General features: G+C 38.7%; 2 protein-coding genes across 2 annotated transcripts; both read right to left on the bottom strand.

Annotated features, from left to right (window-relative positions):
- Positions 1–1,694: 1,694 nt before the first annotated feature.
- On the bottom strand, positions 1,695–3,281 carry LOC129728022 (protein FAM177A1). The gene is made up of 2 exons (XM_055686381.1): positions 2,856–3,281; positions 1,695–2,251 (listed from the first exon to the last, which is right to left on the bottom strand). Exons 1-2 carry the CDS (start codon positions 3,051–3,053, stop codon positions 1,901–1,903), a joined length of 549 nt encoding a protein of 182 aa, XP_055542356.1. The 5' UTR covers positions 3,054–3,281; the 3' UTR covers positions 1,695–1,900.
- Positions 3,282–4,790: 1,509 nt separating this feature from the next.
- LOC129730539 (uncharacterized) lies at positions 4,791–5,287 on the bottom strand. Its single transcript, XM_055689935.1, has one exon. It carries the CDS (start codon positions 5,176–5,178, stop codon positions 4,864–4,866), a length of 315 nt encoding a protein of 104 aa, XP_055545910.1. The 5' UTR covers positions 5,179–5,287; the 3' UTR covers positions 4,791–4,863.
- Positions 5,288–18,218: the final 12,931 nt, after the last annotated feature.

Below are 18,218 nucleotides of genomic sequence, written 5' to 3'. Positions count from 1 at the left end.
GAATAATCAAGAGAATAAGGTTGCACAGAGCATAAAAGCCGCTCATCGAAGCAATACCTAGAAGTCATCCCGAGGAGTATTATAAGCTGGAGACTGGACGGTTTTTAGTGGGACCGTGCTGCGAGCTTTTCGAAAAAATGCATGGAGGATGCCCACAACACAACTTAAAGATCACCAGCGAAGATATGAATGCACAAGTCTGGCGGGAGGTAATCTCTCGGTCCGTTATTGATGGGGAAAGCCTTCATTTTACCACCAACTACAATGGCTTGAGGCTGGTAAGACTTAATGAATATGTGGTTCTCTGGGGGGTCAAGTGTCGATTCAAATCACTATCTCATGGAAGGCAAGATTCTCGCCTGGCAGTCCGACGTATTTGAATCGCGATCGTCGAGGAAGATACGTCTGAACATCCACAAGTTATCAGTGGAAGTAGCTGCTGCAGAATACACTCGGAAAATTGATGGACGGATTGATGAACCAGTTGGAGTGTATCTGAACGTGCAGTGAAAGTACATCCACATGGCCAGTGAAGCAGTGCGAGAGGAGATAAGCATAACAGTGGGAACCTGGAATACCGCGAAGCTAGAGCTCCCACTCTGGACCGTGCCAGCTACTGCCAGGAAAAAAATATGATTACCGCTGAGTCGCTGATAGCCAAACGTTGAAAACAACGCTTCGAAATGGTGATGAACGAGGGAAACAGAAGAGAACTTCGGGAGGATCGATAAGCTGAGGATCCATTTATCTTGGACGAAGTGAAAAAGGCTTGCAGAGAGCTAAAGTACCTCAAAACCGCCGGGAAAAACGGAAAGGACTGTCGAACTATTCAAAGTCATGCTCGACAAGTTTCGAGAGCACAACTTGTAGGCGAGTCATCTGTTTTGTAGATTTTAAGGCAACGTACGATTCAGTAAAATATAACGAGTTGTGGCAAAATATTGATGAACAGGGTTTCCCAACAAAACAGATTAGACTAATCTGCGAGACTGTTGGCCGTTTCACATGATGCATCGGGACAGTGGGCGAATTTTCGGACGCGCTCGTGACGTTGGGTGGCCTGACGCAAGGAGACGGCCTCTTGAACTTACTGTTCAACGCAACCTCGGAAGGTGCTTTCACTGCTTATGACAGGTATTTATTTATTAGGTGCGAGAATTATTTTTCTTAATCTTATTACGACATTTTCATAATTTTCACCAGAGCTAAACACTTTCCAGTTTCACTCTTTTCATCGCAACAGGACACCCTTTCGTATTTTAATAAAACAAGAACCTTCATTCTGCACTCAGGTTCCGGAAAGATTAGTTCACATGTTATTTATATGAAACATCATAAAATTGTTCATTTATTACACGTTAGATTACATACATTACATACAGATATAAAGTGTACGAGTATACGAATGCGTTAAGAACTAGAAAATAGCCTGGAAACGCGGCCGAGGTTTAGTCGAAATTCAAAACTCGAACTGTGAAGAAATTTCGGTGGTAGTAAAATTAACAGTGGAACTTGTTTTTTATGCCTTTTTCGTGAGAAAGAATAAAATTTCCAATACTCACAATTAGTTTCGTTTCCAAGGTTCAAATGTTGATTAAGTTGTGGGTCGGTTCAGAGTCACAAAAATAATTTCCAGTGTTCCTGTCTTGATTCATGATTCAGTGATATTTTCTTTTTCGACAAAATCCACGATATTTTGATATTAAATATAAATTTATTGTGTATTCTCTTTAAGCTGATGATATATAATTTTCTTTGGAAATTGCACTGTCTTTCATATTTATTCATGATAAATATACATATCTTCATAGATAATGAGGGTAAAAAAATTATCGATTTACAAATGATTTGGGTCATTAAAAATGCGCTTTTGTGACGGATAGAGTATGTTTCAAATAGTTTAAAACTTTTCGATCTCACTGGGTACCGGTATACGAGACACCGGGGCACCAGATTTTACGGATGTAGTCTGGTTTTTTGCAACTGTCACAGTATTTTGCTTGCTGACATCTGCTGGCTCGTCTTCACAACTAGCTGGACGATTCTGCTCAACAAAATTCTGAATGGCTCGATCTTCGGCTTGCTGTTCTGCCTGCATTCGTTTGAACTCCTCTATTTCGAAGCTGTACTTAGGGGTGGTGATACCCAGCATAGAGGCAAGTCCTTCGCCAACGTAATCGCACCCAGCCAGGACGGTACTGCCTAGTTTACAAGTCTTGTGCAACATCCAGTCGCTCCAGTTCATTTTGGACTGTTGAAAATAAAATACTGTAGTTAATGTTCTACTAATCATTAATCGTTATTCAAATCATGTTCATATTTTGACGTAGGACTATGCATCCTTTTTTATAGCATGATACATTCTTTAAATATAAAAGTGAAATCGCAATGAATGTCACATCAGATTTCAAAACGGTGATAACTTATTGGCCACATGATGGATGGAAATCAACTATATGTCATTGGAAGGATAAAAACGGATCTCTGCAAGCATGCTTTGAGACAACAAAGCATCGATTTTAATCTCCTTCAAATAGAAATACTAGACTCTTCTAATAACTATGTTTTCTAATCAAATTATTTGTACCATTTGTAGTTATTTTTTATTATGAACTCTGGAACGACATCACACGAAGTTGTCAGTCTTCATTACCTATAAAGCGTTTGAACATACCGAAGACTTGAACCCAAATAACTACATCTGTTGGCGAAGATGAGTAGCTCTGCTTTTCTAGTAAAGCAGAGCAAATCACTCACACCATCAAAAACACTGAATATGTTGCTATGATTCATTTGCTTTTAATTCTTGTGCAAATTATAGATATTTTTGTACAAAAATAAAACTTCAGTCTCACCTCATCTACCATCGTGTCGGACCTCGGTACTCCATCCACCTGATCTTCTTCATCGTCACTAAATTCCTCCATGGTGCCATCGCTGAAGTGCAACACCCTTTTTGGAGCCCGAACTTGCACTTCGACATCTTTCCCATTCTGTATGAAATTCGCAGTTGATTCAACTTTATTTTTCATCGGAATATCCATCTTTGTCATCTTTTTGTGCTTGTTACAAATGCACACAAAGCAGATGTATCACAAATTCCTTCGATTTGTATGAAGCAAGCTCGACTGACTAGATTTTTAAGCGCCCGACTGTTTTTCCTTGTTCACCTTTTCGCTGCTCGTTTGTTTTTGTTTGGAAACTATGGCGCAGTTTTCTTCATTGACTGTCAATGTCACATTTATATCAATGCATGATACAAATACTGATGCATATACAGACATAGTTTATCCCGTTTGTCCTGCATGGGTTAGTAACGAAAGGCTGAAACTCAAAAGGCTGAAACCCGAAAGGCTGAAACTCGAAAGGCTGAAAAGTATGTTTCATAACGAAAGGCTGAATGCACAAAAGGCTGAAACCACAAAAGGCTGAATGAACGAAAGGCTGAAACATGAAAGGCTAAAACTTTTGTAACTTGAATCATAATCGTTGAAAAATTCGGACAGATGGATAACAAACCTTTATAAGGTGACAGAGTTCAATGTTTGAGTATTAATTGGTTTGTGCAATGGAAAATCAATTTTCGGCAACATTTGAATCTATACACACTTGACTCTTGTACACGTTTCCTAGATGATTCAGGGCGAGACGGCCGAAGGCCGCGAGTGTGCGCCGGCGAGCCGCCGTCGGAAGCGCCGGCCACTGCGGGGGGGCAGCCCCCCCGCAGAAATCACCTCTGTAGAGGTTCGTTCGTTTTCCTAGGTCTACTGACTCATAGGGGTGATCCCCTAGTTTAGTCCGAACGAGCGATAGCGAGTAAGGACAGCATACATCTCGGACAACCGAGTCGGCCGTAGGCCGCGAATGTTTTTTTAGAAATGAACTTTGTGAATTTCAGCCTTATGATTTTTCAGCTTTTCGTGATTCAGCCTTTCGTGTTTTCAGCCTTATGTAGCTTTCAGCCTTTCGTGATTTCAGCCTTTCGGATTTCAGCCTTCCGTGTTTCAGCCTTTTGAGTTTCAGCCTTTCGTAGTAGACCCGTCCTGCATAATTGAAGATATTCAAATACATCAATTATGTACGCAAATATGCTTCAATCTGTAATTGCTACATGTGTACACCAGAGTCTATGTTTATAATAAGAGTCCCGCAAAGATGAAACCAAAGGAACCAAATCAGTGTCAAACGAGAGTACCAATCGAGCAATGTAAATAAACAAGGTGATAATGTTAGGAGTGGATGAAAAGTGTTGTAATTGAGCGTAATAAAGAATATGTGTTTTTCCGAAGTTTCACTTACACATTTCAATCCAACATTAAACCTGTACACTGGTTCACTCAAATTTAACAAAACATTACCGGTGTAATCTTTCAAAACTGTGTACCTTGTGAAGAATTTCAAAAAATGATATTCGCTTATGCATGGTAAAAAACAGAACTGTATAGTTCTTGGCAACAAACGGCACAGAAACTGTGTTGCCGAAACGATAGATTTTCTCTTCGCGCGACTCTATATACACATAGACTCTGGTGTACACAACCTTTAAAGAATTAATTTGCCTTAATTGCAGGAAAGAGGAACTTCATAAAATTCTTTACTACTTGAAAAACATATTTAAACCCAAGAACTGTCATTGATGTAATGATGATCCTTAGAAGTTGGAGGTAGTTTTTCAGAAGACAATTTTTGCATAGTATTGCCAAATTGTTATATTGTTAATTAATCAGCGACTTAAAAAAATAACAAGGTCAAAAACAGTCAGTTAAATAAATTCAACACAATTTATCAAGTAATTTCAATAAGTGCTAGCTTTATTCTTCAATTCTATATACACTTGTGATAACGAGTAAGCGGTTGCAAAATTTACTTTTTTGCAGACGGTTGCGGCAGCCTAAATTTCTCCATTTCGACTTCAGCTTCGAAGTAACTAGCCTTGTCATAACAAAAATATTCCGGTACCTTGTACTCGCCGTCGCGTGAAGCCCCGGGACCGATTGGTCCCGATTTTTGGTGCACGCATTTACTGCTTAGCCCTTGAACATCACCAGAAGCTGCCTTCGGAGGGACGGGTTTTGTGCCAGTCGCTCCAATCACCTTACCGGATGTAGGTGTGCTGAGGGCTCGTGCAGCGATAAGCCTAACAAGGATGTCATTCTTTAGCAGAATTTGCGGGATCATTTTTTGTAATTAGGTTTCGAAGCAAACTATCACCAACAGAGCCCACCTAGAAAATAATGCACTGATTATTCAATCGCCTCGAATGGTTTGTTAAACTGTCAACGTGAGTTTAGACTTCGCTTTGTGGGAAACACTATGAAAGCCGTGATGTTAGATGAAATACTTGCTTGCAATGTTGAATGCATAGAGCACTCACAGCATTTGTATTAGTCATCTGTTAGGCAGGCAAAAATGACAGCTACATATGATCACTTTGAAATTCTATTTATTTATCAAATAATTATTTTAGCCAATTCAAATGAAAAATCATACAATGAAAGATAATTTCAACAAATATTCATATTCGGGGGTATTTGGTCAGCTTTGGCTGTTCGCCGGGAACCAGAAGTTATCATCTTGAAGTTCATTCATTTTGCATCTAGAGATAATCTCCGATTCCAGAAATACTCATATTCGATGGTATTCGGGCAAAATTAGTTCTTTTCCAGAAACCAGAAATCGCCATTTTGGAATCACAAATAGCCTCTGTGGTCTTGACATCATCCCGATTCCAAAAGTATTCATATTATTTACTATGGTTTTTGGTCAATTTTAGTAGTTTCCGAAAACCTTATATTTAAAATGGTTTCGGGAGCTGATTTCGATCTCTAGATAACATCCAGGGTCTAAAAACACCCATATTGGATGGTTTGTGATGTTGTAATATTAAATTATTTCTATGGCCACTAATACCCCGGTGGAATTTGTTCCGGAAGGACCATTTTGGGAGCATAACACCCTTTGGCCTTTGGAAGTAATATTATAAATTCTTGTGATTCTGTTCAAATATTCATAAAAACACAGTTTTTCGAAACACATCTCCCGGAGCACCGTTGAGCCTGATTCCAAAATGGAGATGTTACTGAATCTTCTGGTGCAAAACCTATCGAAATCGGATGAAAATTGTCAAAGTTACAAGACTTTTAATTTGTGGGTATCTGGGCATGTAAGCGATAAAAAAAAATCAAGCCCCCCATTAACCCCCATCTCGTGCTCAAGTTGGCGGTGATGAAATCGAGGCGATCGACGATTTCGTGTAGGTACCTGGACTCATTGGTAACTGTTAACGATTACTGCCAACGATAATAGGGAGCTTCCCATGTACAGTACTGCCATCTGGAATAGTTTATTGGAAAAGCAGAAAAACGTAAACAATCGATCGGCAGAAAAAGAGTATTTTCTGCAGTTTTTGTTGAGTTCTCAGGGTTTTTTGTCATCTGAAGGTGATTTGTAGGTCTCGATAGTTCATTTTTTAGTGGTATATTAAAAAGTTGGTGTCGTCGACGCTTGTTATTCCGAATAAGGTAAGTACATGTTTTTGTGAAGTAGAAAAGTGTTCATTTTCAAGAAGGGGTTTTCTCAGAAAAATACTAAAAACCACACCCAGTTTTAGTTTCTATCGAAAGTCCGTGAATGATACTTGTATGTACTAATATTATCAATGGTATTTATTGCTCTATTAGGTAATCCAGATGTATACTGTTAGACGGGAAGAACAAACTGAATCGCAGAGAAAATCATCGATTCAATATGACAGTGTATCGCACACACTTTGTTCTCCGAAGGACGCTTCGATCTAGTTGAATTCGCCGCCGAACCAGGTTGGCCAGCTATAGGACACTGCCCAAGCAGCAAAATTTGTTTCGATTATGAACTTTGTGCATCACAGCAACAAATTCTTATGCGAAACTAAGTTGCAGCTACATCTCAGGTTCTTATACAATGACAAGAAAAACCCCGGAGGCGGAGCCAATTGCAACATTTTCGTTGTTTCATCACAAGTTTCAAGAATGAAACAGCAATGTGTATGAACTTATGCGTGGAATTTGATAACAACATGGTAAATGCTGCACGGTCAAATTTCAGCAACGAGGATGTATCGTGGCAGCAACTAGGGTGAAATAGCAACTACATGGTGTTGTAATAAGATTGTAAAATGGCAAATGGTCAGAATGGAAAAAGATTGTCTGTATAGCGATCTAGCGATTGATCCAGTTATCAATTTCTATTCAATTGGGTTGTTTAGCTATATCAGTTTTTTATATCATCTGAAAGATCTGCATTTTCTAAGTTAGCATTTTTCTATCGTTATCCTTCGCTTTTTAAATCACGATTTGAAACTGCTCGAAATCGCTACAATGACAGTTCGCCCATATACCAACTGTCATTGTAGCGGTTTAGAGCGAATTTTTATTTTTTATTTAAAAATCGAAGGATAATGATATAAAGTTTTAAAAAATCACGTTTTGCTCAAAAAACACTTTTTCAGGTGATATATAAAGATCGAAAATCCGTGAATAGCTAAACAACCCAATTTTCTCGTTTTTGCTATTTACGTCATTTGCTGTAGAAACACTTGCTAGTTTATGGCTCAGTTTTTAATTTTGCCTCCCTTATCATGCTCATCATGCTCATGCTCATTCTCAGTTTTTGATTTTGCTTCTTTAATTCATCAGCACCTCAGCGTGATAATTAAATTCAAAGCAATTAATTTCATTTCGTTTTAGAGACCCACACTGTTTGGACGGCTTCCAATGCAAGTTTCCAAAAGTTACAACGCAGTAAATAACCTCATCTCAAAAACAAATATAAGGCAAACGATCGAACAAAAATTGCTGTTACATAGCTTGAGAACATGACAGCAACTTTTAGAAGGATTCTTGTGTGTTTGTTTTGTGAATTTCGCAAGCATCACGTTGGCAACATATATGCTCCTCCCACTAGATCTATTCAGTGAAGGTTAGGTTTTCAAATGCAGTTTACACGTTTCAACAACAAATCCAACCTCGCAAATTACGTTGCTGGTGTGAAGATTTTTGAAGCAGCGATGCAACTTTAGTTGTTGCTTGTATCTTTACAATTTCACCGTAGTAACAAAAAATGTTTCTTAAAACCTCGGAATTTCATTAGTGCAACAAATGATCATAATTTATTTTTTGTTGCTTGAGTGCACAATGGTCGGAAAATTAAGATTTGTGACAAAGAATGTCGGTAATAAGTCACCCAAAAATTTAAAACTTGCAAAAAATGGAAAGTTTTCAATTAGCTTTTCCTACAAAAACGCAAATTTTCCACAAACTGTTTTCAAAGATTTTCGAAGGCGGCAATCAGGGCATTCAGGCAGACTACCAGGAACTGTGCCTATACGTGCTTACATTTGATGTTTTTGATTGCCAAAATTATGAAAAATCCACATATTTTCTATGTGGCTTACGGCAGACTCTGTGGGGTGAAAATCCATTACTCTTCTAGTCTTAGGAAAACAATATAACAAACTCTCAAGCCTGTATTACACTCTTTGACCAAGTGTCAAATATTTGGTACTTTTTAACAGATAAAAATTTAGTCAAATATAATTGTTTGTCACTCTCCAATTTTAACATGGGGCAAACAACAACCATGATGTCAAATAAATTTGGCCATTATGTCAGAAGGTCGAATATTTGATCATTAGATAAAGAGTGTACTACAGGTCTTAATTGTATGCAAACATACCAAAACAGTCTTAATAGGATTTTTCATATTTCAACATATTCAGAATAACTATGTTTCTTCATTTCTGAAAGAGGTAACTTTGAAGGCGTTCTTCAATATCAACCATTTTATGTATTAGGATTTCCTTCAGAAATTATGAAAATATAGATCAAAAACCACGAAATCATGTGCATCAAAGTCAGGAGTCATCTGTCGTCCACACCGCTAAGGATCCTACGTTACGCAATTTGTGTACCATGCCTAATTGGATTAAAGAAACTTATCAGGCCCTATGTTCAAGAGTCTATATTTATAATATAACTCTATATTATAAATATTAGGGTGGGGAATCGTTATATGGAAAAACCGAAACTTGATAGCAGAAAGCCAAAACCATGTTTTTTTGTTCTATTTGGAGCCATAAACAATCCTAAATTTATCGGAAGTCGATTGGTTTAGTCTCCGTTTGGCGCATTGCATTTCAAATTTATATGGAGATTTATATGGAAAAGCCAACGTTTTTCATTTTCCATTCTAAAGAGGTCAAAGTGGCTCAAACCATAGGTTTCATGACTTTAAATGGTAGGTTTTTTGATGCCTAACAACTTGGCCGAAGATATCAAAGAGCTAGGGTGTCCCAAAAAAATACTGGAGCTGTTCAAAGTTGAGTATGTCGAAATTTATGTTGCAAATCATTTTTCCTGCCAACACTGCCAGTGTACCGGCGTCAGTCAGATTTCCATCCGAAGTAACCTCTGAAACACGTACCTACGACTAGAATATTGACCTGAATTTATTTGTTTGATCCAGCTGAGTGTATGAACTCGTTACAACAGGTTATTTCTGATGGGAATCCTACTGGCGCCGGAACATTGGTAATGTTAGCAGAAAACAAGATTTTCTGCATTTAAATCGACATACTCAACTTTGAACAACTATAGCTCTTCTGAGAGACATCCTTGCTCTTCAATGCCTTCTGCAAAGTTGTTAGGCATCTAAAATACTATACTTTAACATAATGTAGTGCATTATTAGATCATTATTCAACTCTGTAGAAAGGTAAATGCAAAAAAGTAGGTTTTCCCATATAAATTTTCATACAAATTTGAAATGCAATGCGCCAAGCGGAGACAAAACCAATCGACTTCCGGTAAGTTTAGGGTTGTTTGGGGCCCCAAAAGGAACCGAAAAAACTTGGTTCTGGAAAATCGATCACTTTTCCCCACCCTAATAAATATAGACTCTGGAAAATAGGGCCTGATAGGGTGTGATTGAGAATTCCGTGTATATTTTCAAATAGAAATGCGTTATAAATCCCTTACACTCCAACGCAGCATGGCTACCACATTGCTACCATTTTTTTTTCAGGGTGTACAAAGCTAGCGTCACTGGTAGCGTTTGCAGGTTACGTATTGCTAATTCTAAAAACTTCACAAATTTGTAACACAGCTTGGATATTTGTCTACGGTGTGACTTAGGCCAAAGGCGATTTCCAATTTCTTCGTACATTTTGGAAGCGGCCATTTTCACGGCGGTTAGTGCTAGAATGATTTAAATGCTCATAAAACTGTGAGTATAAGCAACAAGGGAATGGTATGGTAGCCTTCAAGCGTTACGAACTTCTATTTCTGTACCGTTTATTTCAAAACCACTTTCTCTGCTGTCATAGTTTGCTTTACTTTGTTTTGGGACACAATTGATGTACCAAATATCACTTAGAATATCACATACCATGTAAAAACCTTGAGAAATCGCTCAAAACTGTCTGATATGCTATCTATAATTGCAGTCAACATTTAGCCGGTTCGCCCGAATCAACATAAGATAAGGGTAAACTGACCATTTTTCGGGTGATATTGGTAACGCGTCAAATGTATGGTAGCTGACAGCGATGCCATTCCCAATACAATATCGCACGCTAGCCTGGGAGCTAATGCGGTCTCGATCAACTAGATTAGTTGAGAGAATTTGTTATCGATATTGTTTTCGGCACATTTTGTATGTTGTAGGATAAGTGCAACGATACACCGTGCCCCAGTGCTGAGTCGAGAAAATTTCCAGCTCGAAAAGTTCCTCGACCTGACCGGGAATCGAACCCGATATCTCAACCGTGTGGGAGAGCTAGCCGACCGACATCGCTAACCACAGAACCACGGGGACCACAGAACCACGGGGACCACCATCCCATGCCATCCCCGTGATAAGTAATAACATCATATCAAGAAGACTGGCAACTCTGGATCGATCCCGTACATATGACAAGCTTCAAATCAAACAGCACACTCCATCTATTGAAGGCGGAAGCTTGTTATGAAAATGGTGATAATTATTGCTTATTGCTTTGACTACTGGATTTTCAGCTCACTTTTTCAACCACAGTTTGAATCTGTGCATTGTTGTTGCCAGAAAAGATTGAGTAACACTAATATACTTCCTTCGGATTCTAATTGATTCAAACTCTATCAATTTTTTTTAAATGTTCAATCAAGAGTGGAATTTGTTGAATGTATTGCGTAACACTTATTAGATGTCCGTACATGAATGAATTATTACAACCACAGACAAGATTTTTTTTTAAATTTACTATATTTTTATATTTTTTTTTTCTAATAATGAATTTTGGCAGCACTGCGGCACACGAATGATAGCAAGCTGTCAAAAAGTATGGTGAGTTATGGTAAATTCGTTTTTGCGGTGTGGCTACACTCGTGTTGCACGTTTGACCTTGTAACTCCGGGAACGGTGTAGTACCGTCGCGAAAACTAATTCATAAGTGTCAATGAGCAGGGGGAATCTATCTATCAAATATCGTGTAACCGTGACCAGCATATTTGGCAACAAGGCGTCCGGTTGTTTTGGTTTGTGTCGTTTTGATTGAAGTAAAATTTAGTAAAATTGTAACGTTCTTTTTTAACAAAACTCTAAAAATCGCGGAAAACTTTTATTCATACTGCGTTGCGTAGTGAAATTTGGTGGCAGCAGCCTGCAATTAGCTGAAAATCATGAAGTTTCCTCACCACACAGGAAATTTTTAAACGTCATGGACCAACAAACTTCATGGACCAGAGTTGATCTGCGATCAGAGATGCCAGACTTTTTTTTGGCAAGTCTGTATAATCCATAAAAATGTCTGTATAAGTCTGTATACCGCTGCGAAAAAAAGTTACCGATACATTGATACCTAATTATTTGTCGACCTGTCAGATTGTTTTGTTTTATTGCTTGTTTTGATTGTTCTTTTTCGAGTCTATCACAGTTGGTCGATTAATCGATAACTAATTTATCTTTTAAATCTAAGTAACACATAGAAGTAAGAGTCTTTCCCGTGATAAAAATCGTCGTTCGTCGTAATGTAGCTAAACTGATACATGATGGCAGAAGTCTCGCGGTTATAAAAATAGTACCTTCAAGGTTTGGGACATTTTAAGCAATTCTTCAACGTTGGATATTGCTCCGAATAGAACAAACGGTCTTTTCACCAATATAACCTGCATGGCAATCGATCGAGACAATCAGCTGTTTGTTACTGGGGGCGAAACAGGCAGATTAGTGCCCACGGGGCCGATAAAAACCCCGATAGCCTGACTCGATTCCCGTTGTCATTTTTTTTTTTTTAAACTCTAATATTTATTTAGGCCCAACCGCAAAGCATAACGGGGCCGAATATCTTTTGGAGTAGGGAAAAGCCAGCTTGAGTAGAGCCTGTATCCCGACTGCTCCTCCTCAAACAGGCATAAAAACCCTCTCATCTTTTCTCTTTTATAAATACAATTTAAAAATACATATCATTTAAACCTACGGCTAACAATAACAATAATAAATGAAGTTCTTCTCTGTATGAGTAAATATCAATTCTTAATACTATTCGTTAAGGTGTGATGGTTCCTTATATCTTTAGAAATCAAAACTTATATCTATGTTTGGTGGATCATGTCTCTCAGAAAGAAGCGATGATTCATGTGTCTCTAAAAAGATCAATAAAAGAAAAAAAAAGGAACAGAATTAGTGTGAAACTTTTTTATGGAGGTTGTGTTGGAAAAACAAGAAGAAGAAGCAAGGAGATAATCAAATTCGATACTTGATATCTCTTAAAAAGTCATAAATAGGTATTACAAGCGCTGGGTTGCGGCTAGCAAGTGCATCCCGTACTTGCATTGTAAATGTCACTTTCTGTTTTCGGAGAGAATCAATAAGCTTGGTCCTTGCTCTGTGGTACTTAGGGCATGCGAAGACTATATGATCTATATCTTCGTACCCTCCTCATTCGCACAGATTACTATCGACTAAGTTTATTCGATAAAGGTGTGCGTTTGCAACATAGTGATTGGACATTAGGCGCGAAATAACTCGAATGAAATCTCGAGTTAAATCTAACCCTTTGAACCAAGCTTTTGTAGACACTTTGGGCGAAATCGAGTGCATCCATCGCCCAAGATCGTCTTTATCCCATTTTTCCTGCCAGTTTGCCAGGGCCAGTTGTCGAGGCAAGTGAAAATACTCGGTATAGATGATCGGTCTATCAAATATATCTCCTTCTATGGCACCCCTTTTCGCTAATAAATCAGCTTCTTCATTGCCTGGGATTGAGCAATGAGAGGGGACCCACACAAAGCGGATAATGAAAGACCGATCAACCAGCACTTCTAATATCCGTCTAATTTCCGGAAGGAAATAGGACGGGTGCTTGACCGGTTTAATCGATCGGAGAGCTTCGATAGAACTGAGGCTGTCCGAGAAGATGAAATAATTGCCTGGTGTCTTGAGCTCGATAATTCGCAGCGAATTGTGTATGGCAGCTAATTCAGCTACATATATGGAGCAAGGCTGTGCCAGTTTGCGGGATATGTGATGATCTGTGTTAAAAACGCCATATCCGGATTGTCCATCCATCACAGATCCGTCCGTGAAAAAGGAGTTCTGTTCTGGGAGGTGGCCGAATTTTGCCAAAAATATTAATGGCACAACTGTTGGTTTAAGGTGTTCGGGAATTCCATGGATTTCTAGTTTCATCGTCAAATCAAATACAACAGAAGAATTGTTGAGCGATGTTGAAATCTCACGGGATGGAGCAACAACCGAAGGGTTTATCTCCATGGTCATGAACCGCTGGTATACTGTCATACAGGGTTTCTGAACAACTTCCAAACACCTCTCATAGTTCTCGATTATCATTGGGTTTGCTATCTCCGATCTGATGAGGAAACGAAGAGCCAACTCGAATAGCCTCTCTTTGAGTGGTAGTACTCCCGCAATGACCTCTAGAGACATGGTATGTGTCGATTGCATGCAGCCTAGAGCGATACGCAAACAACGGTATTGTATCCTCTCTAGCTTCAGCATGTGTGAGGCTGCGACTCCTCTGAAGCATATGCTGCCGTATTCTATCACGGGCAGAATAGTGGTTTGGTAGAGTCGTATTAAATCCTCTGGATGCGCTCCCCATGATGTTCCTGTTACCATCCGAAGAAAATTAATTCTCGGTTGGCATCTTTGCTTCAGGTAATTGATATGTTTTTCCCATGTGCACTTAGAGTCATACCATACTCCTAGATACTTGAAGCTAGGTGACTGAGTGATGGGTATTCCGGACAGAACTAGCTCGAAGCGAGGTGGTGGTCGCTTTTTTGAAAAGACTACCATCTCCGTTTTTTCAAGCGAGAATTCGATTCCAAGACAACTGGCCCAACCGGTCAGATTATCTAGCGTATTTTGCAGGCTGTTTTTCATGTCTACAGCTAGAGTCGCCGTGACTGATACAACGCAGTCGTCAGCTAACTGGCGCATTGTACAGCCGTCCGTCAAGCATGTGTCGATGTCACTGATGTAGAAGTTGTACAACAGCGGACTCAGACAAGAGCCTTGGGGGAGACCCATGTAGCTTGTTCGTGTTATTGTTGAAGAACCGTGGTTGAAAAGTAAATGCTTTTCAGACAGCAGGTTGATCAAAAAGTTTGTTAATATAGGGGAGAATCCTCTCTGATGCAGTTTCTCGGAAAGAATTTCGATTGAAACTGAGTCAAATGCGCCTGTGATATCCAGGAAAACCGAGGTCATTTGTTGTTTGCTGCCAAGAGCCATTTCCGCTTCTGTGGCTAGCAATGCCAGGCAATCGTTAGGGCCCTTGCCCCTACGAAAGCCGAACTGGGTCTCTGATAGTTGCTTAGTTGTTTCTGCCCAGTTGTCAAGTCTACGTAGGATCATTTTTTCAAGCAATTTGCGTATGCATGAGAGCATCGCAATCGGCCTGTACGAGCGGTGATCTGCGGCAGGTTTGTCTGGCTTTTTGATTGCGATAATCTTAACCTGTCTCCAAGCTTCCGGAATCATATTGTTCCTGATTAGCTTATTAAACAGTTTAAGAAATCGTAGCTTGGCCGAGTCCGGCAGGTTTTTCATCAAATTAAATTTGATCCTGTCCGGTCCTGGAGCCTTATTCTTGCAAGACGCGAGGGCAATTGAAAACTCCAACATGGTAAATTCTGGTTCTTTAATAGCCGTTGTATCGCTGAATTTTTGCTGTGATGGGACAGCGTCTGGGCATACCTTTTTCGCGAAATCATAGATCCAACGTTCAGAGTATTCATTAGCCTCATTACTGTCGGACCTATTGCGCATTTTTCGAGCCGTATTCCAGAGATAGCTCATAGAAGCATCTCTGGGTAACGTGCTTATGAAATTTTGCCAGTATGATCTTTTTTTCAGTTTGTGCAGTTTAGCCTGTTCCAGTTCCAGCTCCCTAAACTGATCAAAAAGTTTAATGGAATGATCTTTCCTGAATGCTAGGTATGCTCTTTTCAGAGTTTTTTTCATCTCGGTGCATTCTTTGTCCCACCATTGTTTGTTAGGGCGAATTTTCAACTTGTTCTCAGGGGCGGGCCTCGTCTGAGATTGCAACGCGCTATCTAAAACTAATGTCGCAAGGAAGTTGTATTCGTCTGATGGAGAAGGCTCGTCGGTTGTTTCGAGCTCCTGGGATATCATGTTCGAGAATTTTTCCCAATCAATATTCCGGGTGAGATCATACTCTACTTCGACTGTGGTAACAGACTGGAGCCTGCTCATAATCGAAATACTTATTGGCAAATGATCACTACCATGGGGATCTTGAATAATCTCCCATTTACAATCCAAAGCTATTGAGGAGGAACACATAGATAAATCTAAAGTGCTCTCTCGTACTGGAGGCCTTGCTATTCTTGTAGCTAACCCAGGTATGTTCAATAGGGTCATATCGAACTCGTCTAGTAAGCTTTCAATAAGAATAGCCCGGTTATCATCTCCAGGTGCTCCCCACGCTATACCGTGAGAATTGAAATCTCCCAGGATAAGGCGTGGAGTCGGCAGCAGTTCCGTTATTTGTGTTAGCTGCAACCGGTTTATAATAGCTCTAGGTGGAATGTAGACTGATGCGACCGTAAGGCTCTCACCAGCAACTGTTATATGGCAAGCAACAATTTCTATGCCATCAATTGCTGGGAGAGGAATTCGGAAGAATGGGTAGCATTTATTCCCGTTGTCATGATTTCACTCTCAAAAACGCAAGATTAATATGTTCAGCAAAGTGTTCAGTTCCTAGTTCACTTTTTCCAGCAACGGCTACAGTGACTTTTGGTTTTTGTGTTCGTTTTTTTGTGTATACTGGTAAATCCATTATGTAGAATATCAGATATCTGTGTAATATCTGTATTATACTAAATGTCTGTATAAAATCTGTAGGCTTATGCGTGTCTGTATCGCAACACAGAAAGTCTGTATAATACAGATTTGTCTGTATATCTGGCATCTCTGTCTGCGATAACGCACACATATATGAATTTTGACAGCAGTAAATCCCCCCTGTCAATGAGCACTTTGATGCACACTTTTTTGTTGTTGCCAGTTGTTGCACTTTCAAACTGTGCAGTCCATTTTGGTGGGAAGCTCGCAGTACATCGCTTCGAAGACATTGTGGACGTGTGTGATGATCATACCTGTGCGTTCGGATTGCGTTCGCAAAACCAGCAAGCGTCCACTTTTACTCAAAAGACTGCGTTCAATCCATGAAGATTTTTTATCAGTACTTCGCCTCATTTTCAATTCGACCTGCTATAAAATACGCCACCACAATTGGAGAGCCAATCTAGCATTTGCGCAGTGCGTATGTACTAGTCATCTGGGCAGACAAAAAAAAAGTTTCAATTTAAAAAAAATGTTTCAATTTTGAGATTTTTTAATTGGGTTGTTTAGCTATATTAGTTTTTTTATAACATCTTAAAGAGCTGCATTTTCTAAACGAAACGTGATTTTCAAAAATTTTCTATCGTTGTCCTTCAATTTTCAAACCACGAAAACTGCTCAAAATCTGCTCGAAATCGCTACATGGACAATTCGCCCATATACAAACTGTCATTGTAGCGATTTGGAGCAATTTTTATTCTTCATTTAAAAATCGAAGAACAATGATATGATTTTTTTTATATCACGTTTCGCTCAGAAAATTACACTCTTATAGATGATATATAAAAATCAGAAATCCGTGAATAGCTAAACAACCCCATTGTCAATTTTGATTTGGCTGGATTTCGCACAGATGTTATTACTGCGAAAAAAATTATTGTAAGAAAAATTTAAAATTTAATTTAAAATTTAAAATTTAAGTTGTATTATTTATCTTTAAAAGCTCATTTTTTAAATTATCTTTCATGAAAACTTTAAAAGGTTAGCTTAATCATGATGGCGAACATGAAAAATGAAACTTTCTGGAACAAAGAAAAAATAAAATTAAAACCAGAACAAGTTTTTTATTTGTATGATGTCTTAGGCGAATTTGCAGGCAGTAATTTTGTCATTTTTCTACACTGTTAGACATAAATATATTTAAAGACAAAACCACAAAATATTCTCTTATAAAGTAAATGTCTTAAAAACTCCTTTTTTGAAAATCTTCTATTTTCACTGAAAAATTTACACAATGTTAGCTAAAAATTGATAATTCTTTAAACTTGGAGACAAAAAATAAAAAAAACAGGTTTTTCGCAGAGTATATTTGTTTAGTAAAAAACAATATTATCTGCAAACTTCACTAAAGATACTATACCAATCAAACAAATAGATCATTGCACGATGACGTCACAAAACAAGAAGAAGAAAGAGATTTGACAGTTGTCGCGGGTTTGTTTATATAGTAAAATTTTCGTCTCGAATAAAAATGCGGAAGTATCTTGTTCAAAATTGCGTTTCCAAGAATAAACCAAAAGATCACAGTATTGAATTCGAATAGGCGGAGATTTTTTAAAGTTCTGCGTTTTTTTTCGTACTCGTATCATTCATTTTCACTCCTATCCCAAAAAAGTGGCTGGAACACCTTGTAAACAAACCCGTGGGAAATGTCAGAAAAGTGAGGTTATTTTTCGTGTGCAATGATCTATTGGAGCAAATTATTTGGCTCTAAAAATATTCTACGTGATTCACAGTATTTATACTGATTGCAACACACATTCCGTACGAAAAGTAACACGCATGAGTTTGTTTACTTTGCACACTTGGAG

Source organism: Wyeomyia smithii, chromosome 3 (assembly GCF_029784165.1).
Source record: "Wyeomyia smithii strain HCP4-BCI-WySm-NY-G18 chromosome 3, ASM2978416v1, whole genome shotgun sequence".
Taxonomy (NCBI): domain Eukaryota; kingdom Metazoa; phylum Arthropoda; class Insecta; order Diptera; family Culicidae; genus Wyeomyia; species Wyeomyia smithii.
This window is presented reverse-complemented; position numbering and strand designations above follow the sequence as displayed.